Source organism: Spermophilus citellus (assembly GCF_964194105.1).
Source record: "Spermophilus citellus genome assembly, chromosome: 10".
NCBI lineage: Eukaryota > Metazoa > Chordata > Mammalia > Rodentia > Sciuridae > Spermophilus > Spermophilus citellus.
Genome location: NC_138197.1, coordinates 23,917,943 through 23,935,386, shown reverse-complemented (window position 1 = coordinate 23,935,386; position 17,444 = coordinate 23,917,943). Strand labels below are relative to the sequence as shown.

General features: G+C 38.7%; 1 protein-coding gene across 32 annotated transcripts in view; it reads right to left on the bottom strand.

The window, feature by feature from the left end:
* MICAL3 (microtubule associated monooxygenase, calponin and LIM domain containing 3) overlaps window positions 1–17,444 on the bottom strand; it is a 200,046-nt gene that overhangs the window by 101,675 nt on the left and 80,927 nt on the right. For all 32 annotated transcript variants that reach the window (XR_014024158.1, XR_014024159.1, XM_081310961.1 and 29 more), the window contains 10 exons: window positions 15,483–15,823; window positions 13,503–13,710; window positions 11,534–11,650; window positions 10,787–10,888; window positions 9,820–9,975; window positions 8,225–8,325; window positions 5,841–6,098; window positions 5,181–5,296; window positions 4,098–4,224; window positions 2,859–2,955 (listed from right to left, as the gene is read on the bottom strand). Coding sequence is in view for 30 of the 32 variants with exons in the window: in XM_081310961.1 (XP_081167087.1) it covers window positions 2,859–2,955; window positions 4,098–4,224; window positions 5,181–5,296; window positions 5,841–6,098; window positions 8,225–8,325; window positions 9,820–9,975; window positions 10,787–10,888; window positions 11,534–11,650; window positions 13,503–13,710; window positions 15,483–15,746 (1,546 nt within the window). In the remaining 2 variants the exon portion in view is untranslated. The remainder of the gene's footprint in view (window positions 1–2,858; window positions 2,956–4,097; window positions 4,225–5,180; window positions 5,297–5,840; window positions 6,099–8,224; window positions 8,326–9,819; window positions 9,976–10,786; window positions 10,889–11,533; window positions 11,651–13,502; window positions 13,711–15,482; window positions 15,824–17,444) is intronic.

Here is a 17,444-nt window from a genome sequence, read left to right as displayed (position 1 = left end):
TCCAGTTCGAAAAATTACTAAAGGTAGGGACAAAAACAGTCATTTCTAGACTTCAAAAGAAAATAGTGAGGACAATGTTATATAACTGGTATCATGGTCTTGGAATTTTAGGTACCAATATACTCATGTTCTAAAGTCAACATCCAGCTGTGAAGAGACTAAAATTTCACAACTGGGTACTTATGCTGAAGTCCAGTGTCCCTGGGAAACTCCTGAAAACTGGCTTAGATGGAAGAGTGCCACTACTGAGCTGTCACCCTCACCTGCAGAGCAGTCTTAGGATTTCCCTAGAGGGTTGCTGGGTCTGAGGAAACCTTTTCCTCCAAAGCAACACTGGAAAGATTCTATTCTATCTAGCAGCACCTTAGAGTAAAAATAATTAAAGACTTGCTCTTATAATTTCTAAAATAGTGAACAATTTGTGAAGTGATGACACTCTGTATGGTTACATTGACAAAGGCTGAGGACCCCAGACTATAACAATACTCCAGACCAGTTTGGTACCCTGTATTATAAATGATCACATCTTGAGAAACTGAGTAGGCAAACACATACACCTGGATGTTTTCCAGTTCATTGACATGTTTCTAAAACCAGAATGATCATGCCTTGGAAGAGCTATGATATGGATCATTTGAGAGAATCTGTGAATTCCTATTTGTGTCCAAGAAAGTCTGTTCCCTTCCCTAAGGCAGCTGGAAATATTTAGCTTGGCACTAAATAATTTAGAGATTTGTGAACATAAGATAAAAACTGCTATTATAAAAGTCCTGGTTAAGTCTTTCATAGGAAATATATTCTGAGATTACACATAGAACTACCCCTAGTGCTATCTTTTAGCTCAGATATTGACTTTATTCAGATGCTTCCCAAGTCTAGATATCCATACATCCAATATGTGCTGGGCAACTTTTTGGCCAGCTTTTTGGCCACCATAAGGCTTTGTTCTACCACAGGCTCCCTGCCATGATGTTCTGCTTCACCACAGTCCCGAAAACAATGAAGCCAAGTGATTATAATCTGAAACCATGAGGCAAAATATATCTTTCCTCCTTTAAGTTTGTTTACCTCAGGTATTTTTTCACAGCAATAGAAAGCTGATGAATACAACAGTCCAATGGAGAAAGGAAAATGTTTTAATCTGCCTGTTGATTCATATATTCATCTTGATATCTTCAAAGCACATCAAATTCAAAATGTCCAAAACGGAACTCAAACCTTTTCACCCTCCCACTTCCTTGTTGAGACTGATGCAGTACCCATCTTTTGCCCCTAAGGGCAATCAACTGGCAAAGTCCACTGATTCTGGCTTCTTAATAGTCTCTCACGTAGGGACTGCAAATTGGTGCAACCACTCTGGAAAGCAGTATGGAGATTCCTCAGAAAACTTGGAATGGAACCACTATTTAACCCAATCAATCCCACTCTGAGGTTTATACCTAAAGGACTTAAAATCAACACACTACAGTGACACAGCCACATCAATGTTTATAGAAACTCAATTCATAATAGCTAAGCTATGGAAGCAATGTAGATGCCCTTCAACTGATGAGTGGATAAAGGAAATGTGGTACATATACACAATGGAATATTACTCAGCCATAAAGAAAAATAAAATTATGGCATTTGCTGGTAAGTGGATGGTACTGGAGACTACTGTGTTAAGTAAAATAAGCCAATCTGAAAAACAAAGGCCAAATGTACTCTCTGATATGTGGATGCTGACTCACAATAGGCAGGAAAGGGAGGTGGGAAGTGGGGAAAGAGAAGGAGGATGGGAATGGGAAAGACAGTAGAATGAATCAGATATAAATTTTCTATGTTCTTATGTGAATATATGACCGGTGTAATCCCAAATCATGTACAACCACAAAAATGGGAAGTTATACTCCATGTATGTAAGATATGTCAAAATACATTCTACTGTTATATATAACTAAAAAGGAACAAGAAATTAAAAAATAGTCTCTCATACATAATTAATAAGGGCAATGTTTTTGATTACCCACTCCATGCTATGCATTGTAATAAGTGCTCTATATATGTCACATAATCTTCATGATAAACATAGGAGGAAGCTATTATTAGTCTCTTTTCAAAGATGAGGAAACTGAAGTTCGGATGTGTTAACTAATGTGTTCAAGGCCACACATTTTGCAAATGGCAAGGCTTGGTCAGGGACCCAGCTGCACCTGGCCCCAAAGTCCAAGTTTTTCTAACTGTGATCTACCACTTTCTCCCTTCTCTATTTCCAGCTCAGTATCAGATTTAGGGTTCATCCCCTGTGGTTTGATTATTGCAATGTATTTCCAACTAATCTCCTAGCCTGTCATGTATTTCCCTTCTCCAGTCTATCTTAATTATAGCTGACCAGGTGTACTCAATGTAAAAAAAAACTTCAGGGACCTCTCAATACACACAAAATATGGAATGGCCTTTGCCTTTAACATGTATAATGGCAACACCACAGGCCCCATCTAAAATGCTACCACATGTTCTATCAGTTTCCCCACAAAACTTAAAAGTGGGTGTAGTATGCACACTCTTTTTCCTCTCCAGAATCTGTATCTAATTTATCTCTACTCATAACACCTTAGCCCAAGGTAATTTTTTGTTGTGGGAACCTTTCTTGTACATTATAGCAGGTTTAGCAACATTGCTGGATTATATCCACCTAGAAACAGTAGCAACCTCCCCAAGTCATGACAACCAGGAACAATCAAATGTTTCTTGGAGGGCAAAACCACTCCTGGCTGAAAACCACTGCCATATATGGTATTATGTTCATGTGATGGCTTTTGAGTAGACTGCTCTGAAAAGGGTTACCTGTCTTTCAAAAAACCATTTCCAGAACTCACCATTGCGAGTCAACTTTGGGGTAGTTCGGGAATTCACTAGGTTCTCCATTTCCAAATGAATATCTTTCATTTCTCCAGTATCATATAAATGGCGCACCTGGCAGAAAATTGAAAAGAAGGAAAACCAAACACCATGTAACAAATTCCCACCTAAAAACAGAATGACTACGATGAAAGACTGGGAAAGTGGATTAAGTTTATTTATTTGTGTGTATGTTTATTTATGTATTTTTTGTTTTGGTGGTGGCATGCTGTAGGTCAAACCCCAAGCCTTTTGTATGCTAGCATGCACTCTACCACTGGGAGCTACACCCTCAGCCCCATGGTAAAGTTCAGACAGAAGTTAAGGTGACAACCTTTAAATCTTTTATGGAATGGGTTAGGTTATATAGAAACAAATACATAGCAACTGTAAGAAATTGTGCTGAAAGTTAACCACTCAATCACAGAGGTCCCTCTGGTGAGTCTCTGTAGGACAATTAAGGCTGCTCATTAACAGAATTTATAAATATTTTACCACATATATATGGAAGGCCCAAAGGCACAAACTTCATATAGAAGACAAAAAATTACTCTGGAACACAGAAAATATATCAAATAGGTTGCTTTCTAAAATTCTATTCTTAGGGATTATTATGCTTTGTAAAATGTCATTCTCAATACAGTAATGAGGGTTCAGAGTTTTTGAGAACGCAACAGAACCAAAAAATAATTGGTTTACAATAATAACAATATCTTCTACTTTTATGTTTTTATTTTTCAATGTTCCTTCCAGAGAACAATCTCATTTTCACTTACAATGATCCCGTGAGTAGGTAGGAATTCCACTTCTCAGCTGAAAAACTGAGGCTCAGACATAGTAAAATGACCCATCTGAGTCACAGGTGATTAGTGACCAACAGGCAAGTGGAAGTCACATCTTCAGAATACTGAACCAATCAACGCTCTTTCCTTGACTGTATGTGATTTAAATTAAGAGGCATGAGATGAAGTCCTAGGTACACTATTTTGGTCACATTTGATCTTCTGTAAGTATTCAACAACTCCATGCCTTAGTTGCTCAACAAGTTGATGGAAAATAATACCTACTTCCACCAATTCAGAGAGATACCGACTTGGATTACTGAAAGTGTATATGGTATTAAAACCAAACATAATTATATACATTTTGATCTATTAGAGTTCTGATCAGTCCTGAGAATAGGCCCAGATGCACATATCTGACTAGAATGCTCTTACCTGGCTTGGCCGGAGGAAGTTGACATTAATATTGGGATACCTAGTGACAGGGTCGATGCTATACTGGCTGAAGTTCTTGCTCACATTCTCAGGGGTGGTTTGAGGCAGCAACCTATAAATGCTTTCCCTGCAATAACACACAACATAGAAGTGACAAGCACAATAAACATTTTCCTCTTTTTGTAATATTTGTTTTGACAGTCCACCAAATTATCTGATGTATACAATATATCTTCATTCTTGGAAAGTTTTCTTTGACTCTACATCAACCCTAGCTTCTCAGAACCACCACCACTCAGTGATTTCAAGGACAATGGATTAGTTAAGAGCCAAAGAGAAGAACAGGACAATGCTATGGGGAGTGATAATTGTCTGGTCTAGTTTAAAAGGCAACTAATTTACTATTGTGTTTTTAAGTGTGCCAATATATACTTTAATTTTAAAAATTAGGTAAAAAGAGAACCTGTCACCACATTAAGCCAGAATGCCTTAAGGTTTGAGAAATGTTTAAAAACAATTTGGCGTTATCCTTTCAATCACTTTCCGTTTCCTATGTTAGCATGTTCTGACTATGACAATGACTTCATCAGATTAAGCCTTTCTAGCTTAAGGTCAGGATGATCTAAATTGCACTTTTTAAGTATTTGTTCACGTAATGGTCATAAAAGAACCAGATGGCATATAGAGATTCAGATATTATTTTCCAATAATAAAGTCATTTAGAAAGGGACAAGAGAACAGTCCCATTAGATCATCTTTAGGTTTCTAAAATTTTATGAAATATTGTGCCTTTCCTCTTTTTTTAAAAAAAATATTTATTTTTTTTAGTTGGTAGTTAGACACAATACCTTTGTTTTTATTTATTTATTTTTATGTGGTGCTGAGGATCAAACCCAGGGCCTCGCACACACTAGGTGAGCGCACTACTGCTGAACCACAACCCCAGCCTCACCTTTCCCCTCTTACATATAAAAACATCTTTAATGAATAAAGGAAGAGAGAAAGAAGAAGGAATAACTTTTACTCAGCCTGAGGAGTAAGCCACTCCTTTTTCCCAGTTTTTTCATAGAAGAGACTTATTACCTCTCTGCCAGGACTTCCAAGGGGCTGGTTCCTAGAGACCAACTTCGTACCATCCAGGCAGAGTCCATAGCAGCTAGAAAGCCCCGGGCTATTCCTGTTCCCATGGGCCAGAAAGGCTATGAAAGAGATACAAGTCAGAGTTAAAATAAGTTATCTTTTTTCTCTTCCGTACTGGGGTTTGAACTTGAGGCCTAGCTAGGCAAGTGCTTTACCACTGAACTACAACCCTAGTCCTTTTTATTTTATTTTGTCATTTAATTGCCAATGCTGGCCTCAAATTTGTAATCCTCCTGCCTCAGCCTCCCAAGTAGCTGAAATTACAGGCTAACACTACCATACCCAGCTAATAAATCATTTTTAAAAGAGTTAAGCTAAACTGAAGAACAAAAGGAAGTGTGCTGCCAACAGTTGTATTTGACAACTATTCAGACTCTGGACATCTCCATTTCACAAACTAGTACAGAGGCAAGTTATAAAAGTTGCAGAATTTCTAACCATTCTTAATGTCATTATTTTTTTCCTGGTTGGTATAACTCCTGCAGAGGTCTTGCCTATGCTGCTGATGCTCACTCTACAGCCAATACACCCAGATTTGCTCCTCATTATTACTGTTCCTCAGTACTGCCTCTACCATAAAGTGCTGTTTCCCTTAGTACTCACCTCTAGGAGGCTGTCCCCAACCAGAGCCACTAATAACTGGTGTCCATTCTGTTCCCGTACCAAGGCTGCATTCTCAGAGGCATACATACAAGTGAAGTCAAACATGGCCACATCAGGCTGCCCATAATGATTGATGGCAAAATCTAGAGAGGGCAGCTGCTGTTGCGTGGAGAAGTCAGCCGCCTCCCGGGCATAGTTTAGCAATGCCTCCTGGTCCACGTTCTCCCGGGAAAGCAAGAGTTCTGTGTCAGCATAGTCCTGTCCAGAGAAAGAAGAGGTACAAGATGGAAAAACCCAGGCAGGGATGGATGGCTTGACTTGAACATAAAATGTTAGACATAACCTAGTTCCACAGCTTTTCCTTCCCCTTAAAGTGATTTAATATTCCACCAAGCTTGTACACAAAGTAAAACGTTTTGGGGTGAGGGGTGTTTCTAAGAGTAAATAGGCTTTGCTGCCTAAAAACAGTCTTGGCTTTTCTATTTGCTTGGAGCAAGTCGCTACTCCTCTGATCCTGGCTTACCTACCTCACAGAGTTGTTCTGAATAACAAATTAAATAATTTCTGTAAGCTGAAGAAGTATTTAATGGTTTATGTTATCTTCTATAATCATTATCTTTTGAATAGCAAACAGCTTTTTTTTCAGCTGGGAACTCAGACTTGCATAGCTCATCATGCTTAAAGGAAGAACCTGAAAACTTCAGTGCCAAAGAGATGTGGTGCTAGGAGCGTTAGTAGCTGAGGAGGACGGGAAGGAATGAACTGAAAATGGAACACAGGTTTTCAAAATCATATATAAGATTCTGTAAGGCTCTATAGAAAATCACCAACAGGAAAAAACAAAAATGAGAGAAAAAGAGCTTTAAGTAAGAGATTAAAAAGTTCCTTTTCTTCTTTGGAGGTTCCTGCACACTGAGCCAAGTCTCTGTTCTCCTGAAGTGGAGACTCAGTTTCCAAGTATTACTGATGGTACTTTCAGCTACAACTATAAGATGTCAGAAGTCAAAACACACTCAGGTTGGTTCTAGAAATACTGCTTGTTCAACATTAAATGGCTACAATGGGTTTAGTTTATAAACAGCACTCACAGAAGGCACAGCTCCTGCCCTATAAAAAATGAAAACAAAAAGTAAAACAGATCTTAATTAACAGTCTAGATTGTTCTTATCTATTTTTGACTGACAACCACAGCTCTGCCCAGATGGTAAATTTAAGTCTTAACTTAGTCCCAGGCATCCCAACTGCTTTACTGGCTAGTTCTTATTGATAACAATAAAATAGCCCCAGATAATGAACACTTTATAAAGCATCCAGCCAAGTATGTCTTGCTTCTGCTTTGGCAGAATGGGCTATACAAACTGCTTTGTCCTGTTTCTCCCTGCATATACACAGGACTGCTATGCTGAGAAACAGACACAAGGTTCATGGGTGGAAAGGAGACTTTGTGCTGCAAGCATGTGCTCATCAACTCATTCTCCATTTGGTCTCAATATGGCAATAGTGTGACTCAGACTAAAAGGACTTGATTCATTATCATTCTACAAAGACAAAGGGCTCCCTGAGATTCAGCTTTGAGTCTGGTGGGAATTGTACAAGCCTAAATCAACACCTCTGGTGTTTATTTGCTTCTGTTTCATCACACAGGGGAAGTAATTCTCATATTCAGACCAACAAGACCAACTAAGATTTAAGACACTTTCCTTAAGAAACCATCCACCTTGCAGCTCTCTGATTTCAGATTATCTCCACACAATTAGTTTTGCACAAAAAAAAAAAAAAGGCTGGCTAAAGATGGACATTAGGCCCTTGTTGTTCAGTCTGAACAAAGCCTAAATATACCAATTCAGTGTTGCCACAGTAAAACCAGAGCCATAATCAGGCTGTCATAAGCACCAAGCATTGCTTCTTGGTTGAACTCTCTTCCCTCTATCACCTCCCTCCCAAAAAAAGATCTACTGACCAACCAATAATTGGTCATATATGAAATTCATTATAATCTCAAACAAAGTTACCTAAAATTAAACTGACTATTTATGCAAGAAATGATTCTTGACATTTGCTTTGAAACAATACAATGGCAGGAGAGGTGAGTGGAGTGGGGTTTTATTGAAACAACATTGGCCATGTTAATAACTGCTCAAGCTAAAGAATGGGCATAAGAGTTCATTATACTATTCTCCCTATTTCTGTTAAATTAACAATTTTCCATAATGAAAATATTTTTTTCAAAGTTAAACTAAAACCCATCAGTGATTTGAGGAGATGTGTTCAATGCTCATCTTTATTCCCTTGTAGAAAAATCCTATCAGACAATAAAGCCCTTTCTCTTGGTGATCATATTAACAAATTCAACAAAAGTGGTTTGAAAGAGATCCATTGCTCACATGCAGTATCACCCCTTTGTCCAGTAAACTCTGCTTTTTGGCTGTCATAACGAAATAGTGCGTGTCATCTTTGTAGTAGACGATGTTCTCCAAATCAATACCTGCAACCAGAAAACAAACATACATAGGAGTTTGCTGAGTAGGGCAGCCAGAGAGACTTCTTGGGTCTATCTAAGACAGGATCATAAAATTCCAAGCAGGAAGATGTTTAGGTCCAGATTCTCTCTTCCTGCCTATTCAGTTCATGAAAATAAGGGGAGCTTTGTTTCCCTCTGTACTATTCTTAATTCACCTTAAGTTATTCTGAAAACAATGACCAAAAGTTAACACAAACATAAGAATTGGAAAAACAAAAAAGAGGGTAATCCTTACAAGAGGGTATGGCTTAGTTAACAGATTAAACCTCTTTGAGTCATCAAGGAAGCTAGAGAAATCTCATAAACTGGGCATGGTTGCATACACCTGTAATCCTAGCAGCTCAGGAGGTTGAGGCAGGAAGATTACAGGTTCAAAGTAACTTAGGCTGTGAGCAACCAAGTGAGACCTTGTCACAAAAAAAAAAAAAAAAGAAAGTCTTTGGGGGCAGCTGGGGTTGTGGCTCAGCAGTTGAGCGCTTGCCTAGCATGTGTGAGGCACTGGGTTCGATCCTCAGCACCACATAAAAATAAATAAATAAAAATAAAGGTAAAAATTTTCTTTTTTTAAAAAGGAGAGGTGGTGGTGATGTGGCTCAGTGGTTAAGTGCCCTTGGGTTCAATCCCTGGTACCAAAACAAAAACAAAAACAGGGTAGATGCCTGGAAGTAGAGAATGAGCTATTGTCTTTTTAATTCTATTCATCTAAAATACAAAGGCAATGAAATCAAGTCTAGAAAATAGAGAATAACATCTTATTTTATTTTTATGTGGTGCTGAGGATTGAACCCAGCGCCCCACACGTGCCAGGCCAGCGCATTACTGCTTGAGCCACATCCTCAGCACCACATAAAAATAAAATAAGATGTTGTATCCACCGAGAACTGAAAAATAAATATTTTTTAAAAGTTCTTTCTAAAAAAAAAAAAGAAAATAGAGAATAAAATACATATTTTTTTTTGTTGCAGCAAAATACATCTATTCAAAAGCCATCATACAACAATGTCATTCCTATCTGTCACATGGTTTGCTTTCAAGTTCAAATGAACTCAGGAAGAAGACTGCATACTTAATATCTGTTAGGTTCTCAATAAAACCAGAGAGCTACCAACTTGCAGTTTGCTATATCTAGTGCCATAACTTAGCATCACAATGTAGAGGTAAGGGATTGGGGATGAGTTGGTAGAAAGCAGAATGAATACTTTAAAACAAAACAATAAATAAAAACAAAATCTAGAGCAGCCTAGCCACTGTGCTAAAGACTGATAATGCTAGAGCAGGAGACAGAATGATATGGAACCATTAAGCTAAGAACAAAGCACAGGAGTGAAGAAAAAGCAGGACAAATGACATATAACAGTAATAACAAGCATCATCCACCCTATCAAACCCCCAAGAAAAAAAGTAATAAGTAACTATTTCAATGTTTAACCTTATTACTTTGGAGGAATCTATACCAACCTGTGGCTTCTCGTAGCTCCTGGAAAAATTTTTGGTTAAATATGAAAGCCACACCACTGATCTCTTCCACTTTGGCTTCTGCTGTTGTATTTCGGTTAATAAAATTTGCTGTAATGGCAATAGCCAGTTTGCCACGAAATTCTTTCCGGCGAAATCCTGGAAGGAAAAAAGTTTTCATAGGTGGCAATTGTCTAGAGAAGAAAGATGATCACTTCAAATGAGGAGGGTGTTGATGAAGACATTAGGGAAAATGTGGAGAATGAAACTCAATGAAAAATTTTTAGGGCAGGTCTCCCACATCATTAATAAACAATCTGAAATCTGACTTAACAGAATACTATTCAGTACTAGGGATTCCATTTAAAAAGTGGAGCAGGGGTGCTGACTTAAATTACATTCTACATTGTCAATTCCCAAAAAGTATAACTTGGGCTGGGGCTGTAGCTCAGTGGTGGAGGGCTTGCCTTGCGCTGTGAGGCACTGGGTTTGATCCTCAGCACCACATAAAAACAAATAAAAATATTGTATCCATCTACAACTAAAAAAATATTTAAAAAAAAGTATATCTCATCTCTTAGTACTTTAACAAGGTACTTAATAAGAGCACCCTGTAAAATATACTCAGAGTGAGCACTGTCTGGAAGAAAGCTGGGATGCCATGCAATTCAAATAGGGAACCCAGCAAGGCAAAATATCAGTTATCTCTGAGACTTGGGAGGCTGAGGCAGAAAGACTGAAAGTTGGAGGCCAGCCTCCACAGTTTAGCAAGACTTTGTTTCAAAATAAAAATTAAAAAACGGACTGAGGATGTAGCTCAGTGAAAAAGTGCACTGGGTTCAATCCTCAGTACCCCTGCCCCCGACAATAAAAGATAGCACATGTGCAAATTCTCAGGAACATGGACTCTTGGGGACAAGATCAGCCTCTATTCTTCTCTGAAGAGAGTAAGTAGAGCACAAGCCAATACCTTCCAAGGTGTTCCTACGGCCATCCCCACCAATGATCACTTCAAATTCATACTCTGATACAGGATGAGTTTTGGGGTGCACCAGTGCCCGCCAACCTATCCCTGTGGACCAAATGCAAAATTAAGATCATTACTCAGACCAAATTCATATCTCTAAGATCATCTCTAGATACCCAGGCATACAGAATGCACAAAACTCCAAGCTAAAAACAATAAATAGAAAAGTATGGGGTATAAACTTCAGATAGAAAGAAGCTCCGAAGAGAACTTACAAAGGGACTTTCCCCATCATATGATTTTTCTGTAGTACAAGTGCCTGCAATGACTAAGTCAAAGGCCTCCTCATGAACTTTGGATTGGGCAAAGGGTCGGGGGGCATGGAGATAGGAAAGACGGTGGAAGGAGACGGACATCATTATCCTAGGTACATGTATGATTGCATGAATGGTGTGACTCTACTTTGTGTACAATCAGAGAAGTGAAAAACTGTGCTCCATTTGTGTATAATGAATCGAAGAGCATTCTGCTGTTATGTATAACTGATTAGAATAAATTCAAAATTTTTAACAAAAGGCCTCCTTATTCAACTTTAACAGTAAACTTCAAAGGCACAGAGTATACAAAGAAATCCCTTTAACTAGTTCTGAAAAACACTGGCAGATTATTCCCATGTTCTCCTTTTACCTCATCTGTTCTCATCCTTTAAATGCCATTTTAAGCTTTCTTTATTTGTCCAATTCAACTTACGTTCGTTTTCTTGATCCTCAGGAGGCTGTACAAGTCCTTGGAATTCTACATTGACATGTATTTCGATGCCTAGGATCAAGGCTACTTTCAAAAGTATTAGTTGGAGTTGACGTATACCTGGGTAAATACAAAGACTACATGTTTGCAAGAGCAACAGAGAAGAAAGAACACACCAGTAGTTGCTCCTCATGTTCCCTCCCACCCTTTCACCTATGCATAGTCTATTCAGGGTCTCCAAAGTCTTTTGGAGCAGGAGACATTTTCTATGCCATGTTCTCTAACTTCTTTCTTTTTAAGGGTAAATACCAACCAGTGGAAGAGATGCTCTAGAGACTTTAAAGGCCACCTACATCTTTCTTTGAGTTAGGTATTCTAAACAATAGAAAACTTGGAGACAGCATGAGACTGTGGCCAACAGGAGACTCTCCTTTCTAGCTTCCCCTGATGTGTCAGAGATGCTATTCTCAGTAGTATCTATAGTTGTAATGGGACATGGCACCTACCACAGGACACAGGAGTACACTCATGAGTACACTTTTCACAGCTTGATATGGAGCCACTGTATTGTTTTCTGAAATATCCATGGCATCTACCTTCTACTCTTATTATCTCATTGACCTTCACATTCTCTCAGCAGGTAAAAGAAATCACAATTCAACCTTATCCTCTTAACAGAACCCCAACTTATTTACAGTTGTGGCAACTGAGGCCCAAAATAATTGAAAATCTCACTCATTATCAGGGTGAGATTTATATACTATTTGATGCCCAAAGTTCCTACCCAGTGCCAGTTGTGGCAGCAATACTAGGTATACAAAGATAGAAATCTAGTTACTGAGCTAAGACTCTCTCAGTCCCAAAATAATTCTGCCACTCATAATCACTGGGAGACAAGTCCACTCCATCAATGACCCTCAGTCATCCCTCAAAGCCAAACTTACCTTCAATCTGTGACTAATCTGTTAGAAGCACATGCAAGTCCACTGCTAAGTCATCCTGGTTATTTTCCTTAGCTTACCACAATTATCACCCTCTGAGTCACACTCCCAAAGACTTATTAAGTCTCATGCTAGCACACATTTTATTTTTGCAGATAACTATTGTTCTAAGCACTTCTGTCAGGGAAGTAGAAGTTGTTAGCCAGTGTTTTATAAATTGGCACAACCACTTCAAACAGCAAAAAGTCTGGTACTCAGATCAAAGTTTCTTTGATAAAGTTTCCCTGGACTCTTTAGTGATAACCAATTTTTAAATAGAGGATTTCAACTTCATAATGCAGACAATTTCTGTTCTGAATCGGTTTTCAGATAGGCCACTTACAGGCATGAATAATCAACTGCATTAACTTGTATTTACCTGTTTCAAAAATACAGAGACTCCAAATGTGTTTGAAGATTGACAAAAGAATGCCAAGAGCTATTCTGGCTGTAGACTTTGTGAGAATCACCTAACCTGAGGAATTCCACTACTGACTTGTCATTCATGACCAACCTAGAACTCTGCTCTGTGTAAGGATTGTATCCCTGTAGCATGTTCTTCTTATGTTAGTTTAGCATATGAAAGATTACACTGCAGAGAGCCACAGCCTATGTACTTCTTCTACTACTCTAAGAACCACCAAAGGATTGAGGCCCAAATTGGTCACCGGTTTCCAAAAGTCTAGCCCCTCTGCCTATCTCACACACTGCAAGTATTCAGTAACAGTCCAAGACCTAACTCAGACATCCTTAAGCCAGACTCCTCCTCCTTGCACAGGGCAAACATTGTAGTTCAAAGTTCTAGGTTACAGAACTACAATAGGCAAATATTTTGACTCAAAATAGGGAATGCTTGCTACATGATAGATATCAATGAGATCGGAACAAATTATGCTATTGAGCAGGAATTCCTCAGATAACCTACCTGTCTCTGTCTACTGAAAAGTGGGCGGGAGAAGGGTTGGAATCCTACAGCAGCTGGTGTTACTCACTGATATGATCGATGGCTCCAGCACAGAACTTGCCATAGAACTTCTTGGCACCTAGACCTCGAAGATCATGAATGGTGAAGGGCCAGAGATGTAAGACATTGTTGCGGGAAAAGGCATCTCGCTTCTCAATAACCACCACCTTAGCTCCCAATAAGGATAAATCAATGGCTGTGCGGAGACCACAGGGGCCAGCTCCAATGATGAGACACTGCAAAACACGGCTACTTTAAGGCAAAGTTTGTGACTCTTAAAACATATTTCTAGAGATATTTTATAGTCTCATAACCATCATTCCTGTAAATCTTCAGTGAAGGCTATTCTCCCCATTACCAAAAAAACTTCAAACCTGTCTGGGTCACAGCAGAGTTTGAAAGAAGAGCTGTGGTTGCTATGAATGGGAAAGACTGAACAAGTGCTACTTGTGAACCAAGCACATGTTCATCTTGGTCAGCCTGTAAGGCCCACATATCTGTAACATATTTAAAGGGGTAATCATTTCAATAAACAATATGAAAATCACATCTAATCTTTCACTGACAGGAGAGGACCTTTTGAAAGGCTTCTATGTTCAGCAGATTTCTGTCCAGGGAGGTAGAGATTATTATGGTTCAAGAAATCTTCAGAGTCCTGGAATGGATTTACCACACAGATAATTCTCTGGAGGCCACTTTCAAAAGCCAAAATTTTATGTGCTAAAAGAGATGTAAAACCATCATTTCTAGACCGAAAGTCCAGGGAAATGCTCTTGAAAATCAATACTCTAGAGAAATACTCAGTGTGAGGCTAAACAAAGATCTTAATTAGTTTGTACTGCATGCTCAGAAGAAAGCTGTGCAACACATTTGACTTTGAGTTCCTTTCATTCTTAATAAAGTCCAGTACTCACGAAAGTTTTGCTTTTGAATTTCTTGAATATCATTGATGATATCTATTCAAATGTAAATCCACTGGGATGGGTCTCTAGTTATCCACACAAGGGCAAACTGAAGTTGAGTACAGAGTTATGGTTTTATAAAGATGACATGTCAAGAACTATGAAGTTATGCATAGACAAGACTCTTAACCTATCCAGGACATTGCTAAATGATCTGCATCCTCCTAAGAGGGTGAGGTTCAAAATGAAACTTCAGCAAAATGCAAAGCTTGATTTCAGGGTTGTTCTTAAAAAGTTGAGACTTTGAATGTCCAATATGAAAATACATGAAATATGTTCAGAAAAGGGTCTGGCACATGAAACAGTCAACCTTTCAACAGATGAATGGGCAAAGAAAATGTAGTATATTTACACACAATGGAGTATTACTCAGCCATAAAGAAGAATGACTTTATGACATTTGCCAGCAAATAGATGAATCTGGAGACAATCATGCCAGTCCTAAAGCCAGTCCTAAAAATCCAAAGGTCAAATGTTTTCTGATATGTGAAAGCTAACCCACAATAAGGGGATGGGGTGAGGGGAAGAACAAAAGTGCAGTAGATTAGACAATGGAGAATGGAGGGTGGGGGATAAGAAAAGGAAACACAGTGAAATAAATTTGACATTATTTCCCCATGTACATATATGAAAACATTACAGTGAATAGTGAATCCTATCATCACATACATCCATGAGATCCTAACTAGAATAAGATATATTCCGTGCTTATATATCAAAATGGATTCTGCTATTATATATAACTAAAAAGAACCAATAATATTTTTTTTTAAAAAGAAAGGAAAGAAAAAAAATGAGCATGGGTAATGGATCTGCAAAGTTTCAACAGATTATAAGCTTAATTTTTTAGGTAACGAATGGACAAAGAAAATGTAGTATATTTACACAAAATGTAGTATATTTACACACAATGATGCTAGAATCTGCCTGGCATCAACCTAGCCTGGCAATCTTACCCAGTCCATCTCTATCCAATTCTTCTAATTGGTACCTAGTTAAACTCTCATGTCAGTGACCTTAGAGTCTGAGAATAGTTAAGCCCTTACCTTAGTGTTAGTGCATGCTTTTCCCTTTTTATAGTCTTTATGACTGCCCCGTTTGTCCAACTTTGCCCAGAGAGCTTTGGCTTTCCAGTAGTTAAGCTTGGACTTGAGCTTGTGATAGAAGGAACGGTAGTCTTTAGGCTTCAGTTCCAGGTGGTCACAGAGTTCTTGAAAGGCCTTGAGGGTTCCCTTGCAGGTAGTGGCTTGGACAAACCGGTCAAAGAGGACATGAGCTTGGTTCGTGGTCTCATGCTTCTTCTCTTCCATGCTTCCCCACTCTCAGCACTGCCCAACAGAGGGGGCAGTGGGTTGGCAGTTGATCCACCTGACACTGTCACCTTAATCTAACGAAAAGAAAGAAAGAAATGGTCAGTATTTCTACAATTGATCTTTCTGAAGCAGAGACCTCAAGTGATAACACATTCATTCAACAAATGCATACTGAAATGCTCCAGGGACCATCCAAGATACTGAGGTGGAAAGATGAGTAAGACAGCCTTTGTTTTCAAGGATTTTATAGTCTAGTGAATGACAGGCACATAAACTGAATGATACAGTGTACCAATAGAGAGAGGAATAAGGAAGAGTACCTAAATCTCAGGGAGGCAGGGTCCTTATTAAAGATGAACCTCTAAGACATGACAGCAGAGTCTTCAGGGTAAATAAAGTTAGCCACATAAGAAGAAGTGTAGTATGTGAGAAATAAAGTAAAACACAGACAGTCCTATGAGGGACTGATAAAGATCAAAGTGTTAAAAATGATTCCCAGTTTTCTATCTTAGGCCACTGAGAAATCATGATAGCAAGGCAATGAATTAAAAATAAAAGCACCCATTTGTGAACAGGGGTAGTAAACTCCCTTTTCAATCTGTCGCATCTGAGCTACTTAGGGGAAAATATAGCCATATACTAGGCAGTGGAGTATGAATGTGAAGTTCAAGGGAGTCCTTAGAGATGCAGACCAGGTTTGGGAGTCCTTAGTGTTCAGTGGTAGTGGAACTGAAAAAAGCCATGGCTTTACATGTGCTCTAGGAAGAACAAACCTGCAAGAAGAGGCTGGCAGAAAGTCCATCCCACTAGAAAAGATTATGAGAAACACAGAAAAAGGATAGTGTCATAGAAGTTCTAAGAAGCAGGAAGTTCAGATGTGGTAGTATCAGCAGAGATTTAAAAGACTTGAGAAGTCTTCTGTGTGTGGTACATGGCAGGACGGGGAGATTGTAGAGCCACCCCATTTTGCCCATAATCATATTTAACAATAACAATGATGCCATCTATATCTTCCACTTATCAAAACATGAACACATTTGCCATTCTATGTGTCTGCTGTAAAGAGGCTTAAAGGCCGAAGATGGCACCTCATGTGTTTCTTCATCTACGTTCTCTCTGGCATCTGTCTCATCACCTTTGTACCACATTTTATTTATTATCACTATTATAACCATTATTTGGAGGTAGGTGGCAAAGGGCCAAGCTAAGCCATATGAAGAATGTAGGACCGGGTGACTGTAGGGCACCACCCTGAGCCACATGTGCCTGCACAGGCTGCATGACCCTGGAAGTCACTTTGCCTCATAAAACTGATTTGTTGTTGTTGTTGTTGTTGTTGTGGAAGACAAGAAGGAATGATTGATGACTTCTACAACTCTCTCCCAATTCTGAAGTTCTCTGAGCCTTGTGTTAAAGAAATTCTCCTGGTCATAAAACTTGTTCCTGGTGCTTATCAATTCCATGAAAAACACAATCTGCCAAAACTCACACAAAAATAATAGACAATCTAAACAGGCCTATATCTATTAAAGAAATTGAATAAATAATCTCTCATACATAGACATAAAAATCCTGAAGATACGATCAGCAAATTGAATCCAACATTATTCAATCAGAAGGTACATCATAAGCACATCTCCAATTTACCACTAGTATGACAAACATGACTGGCTCGGAACTTTGGAAGATTTACTA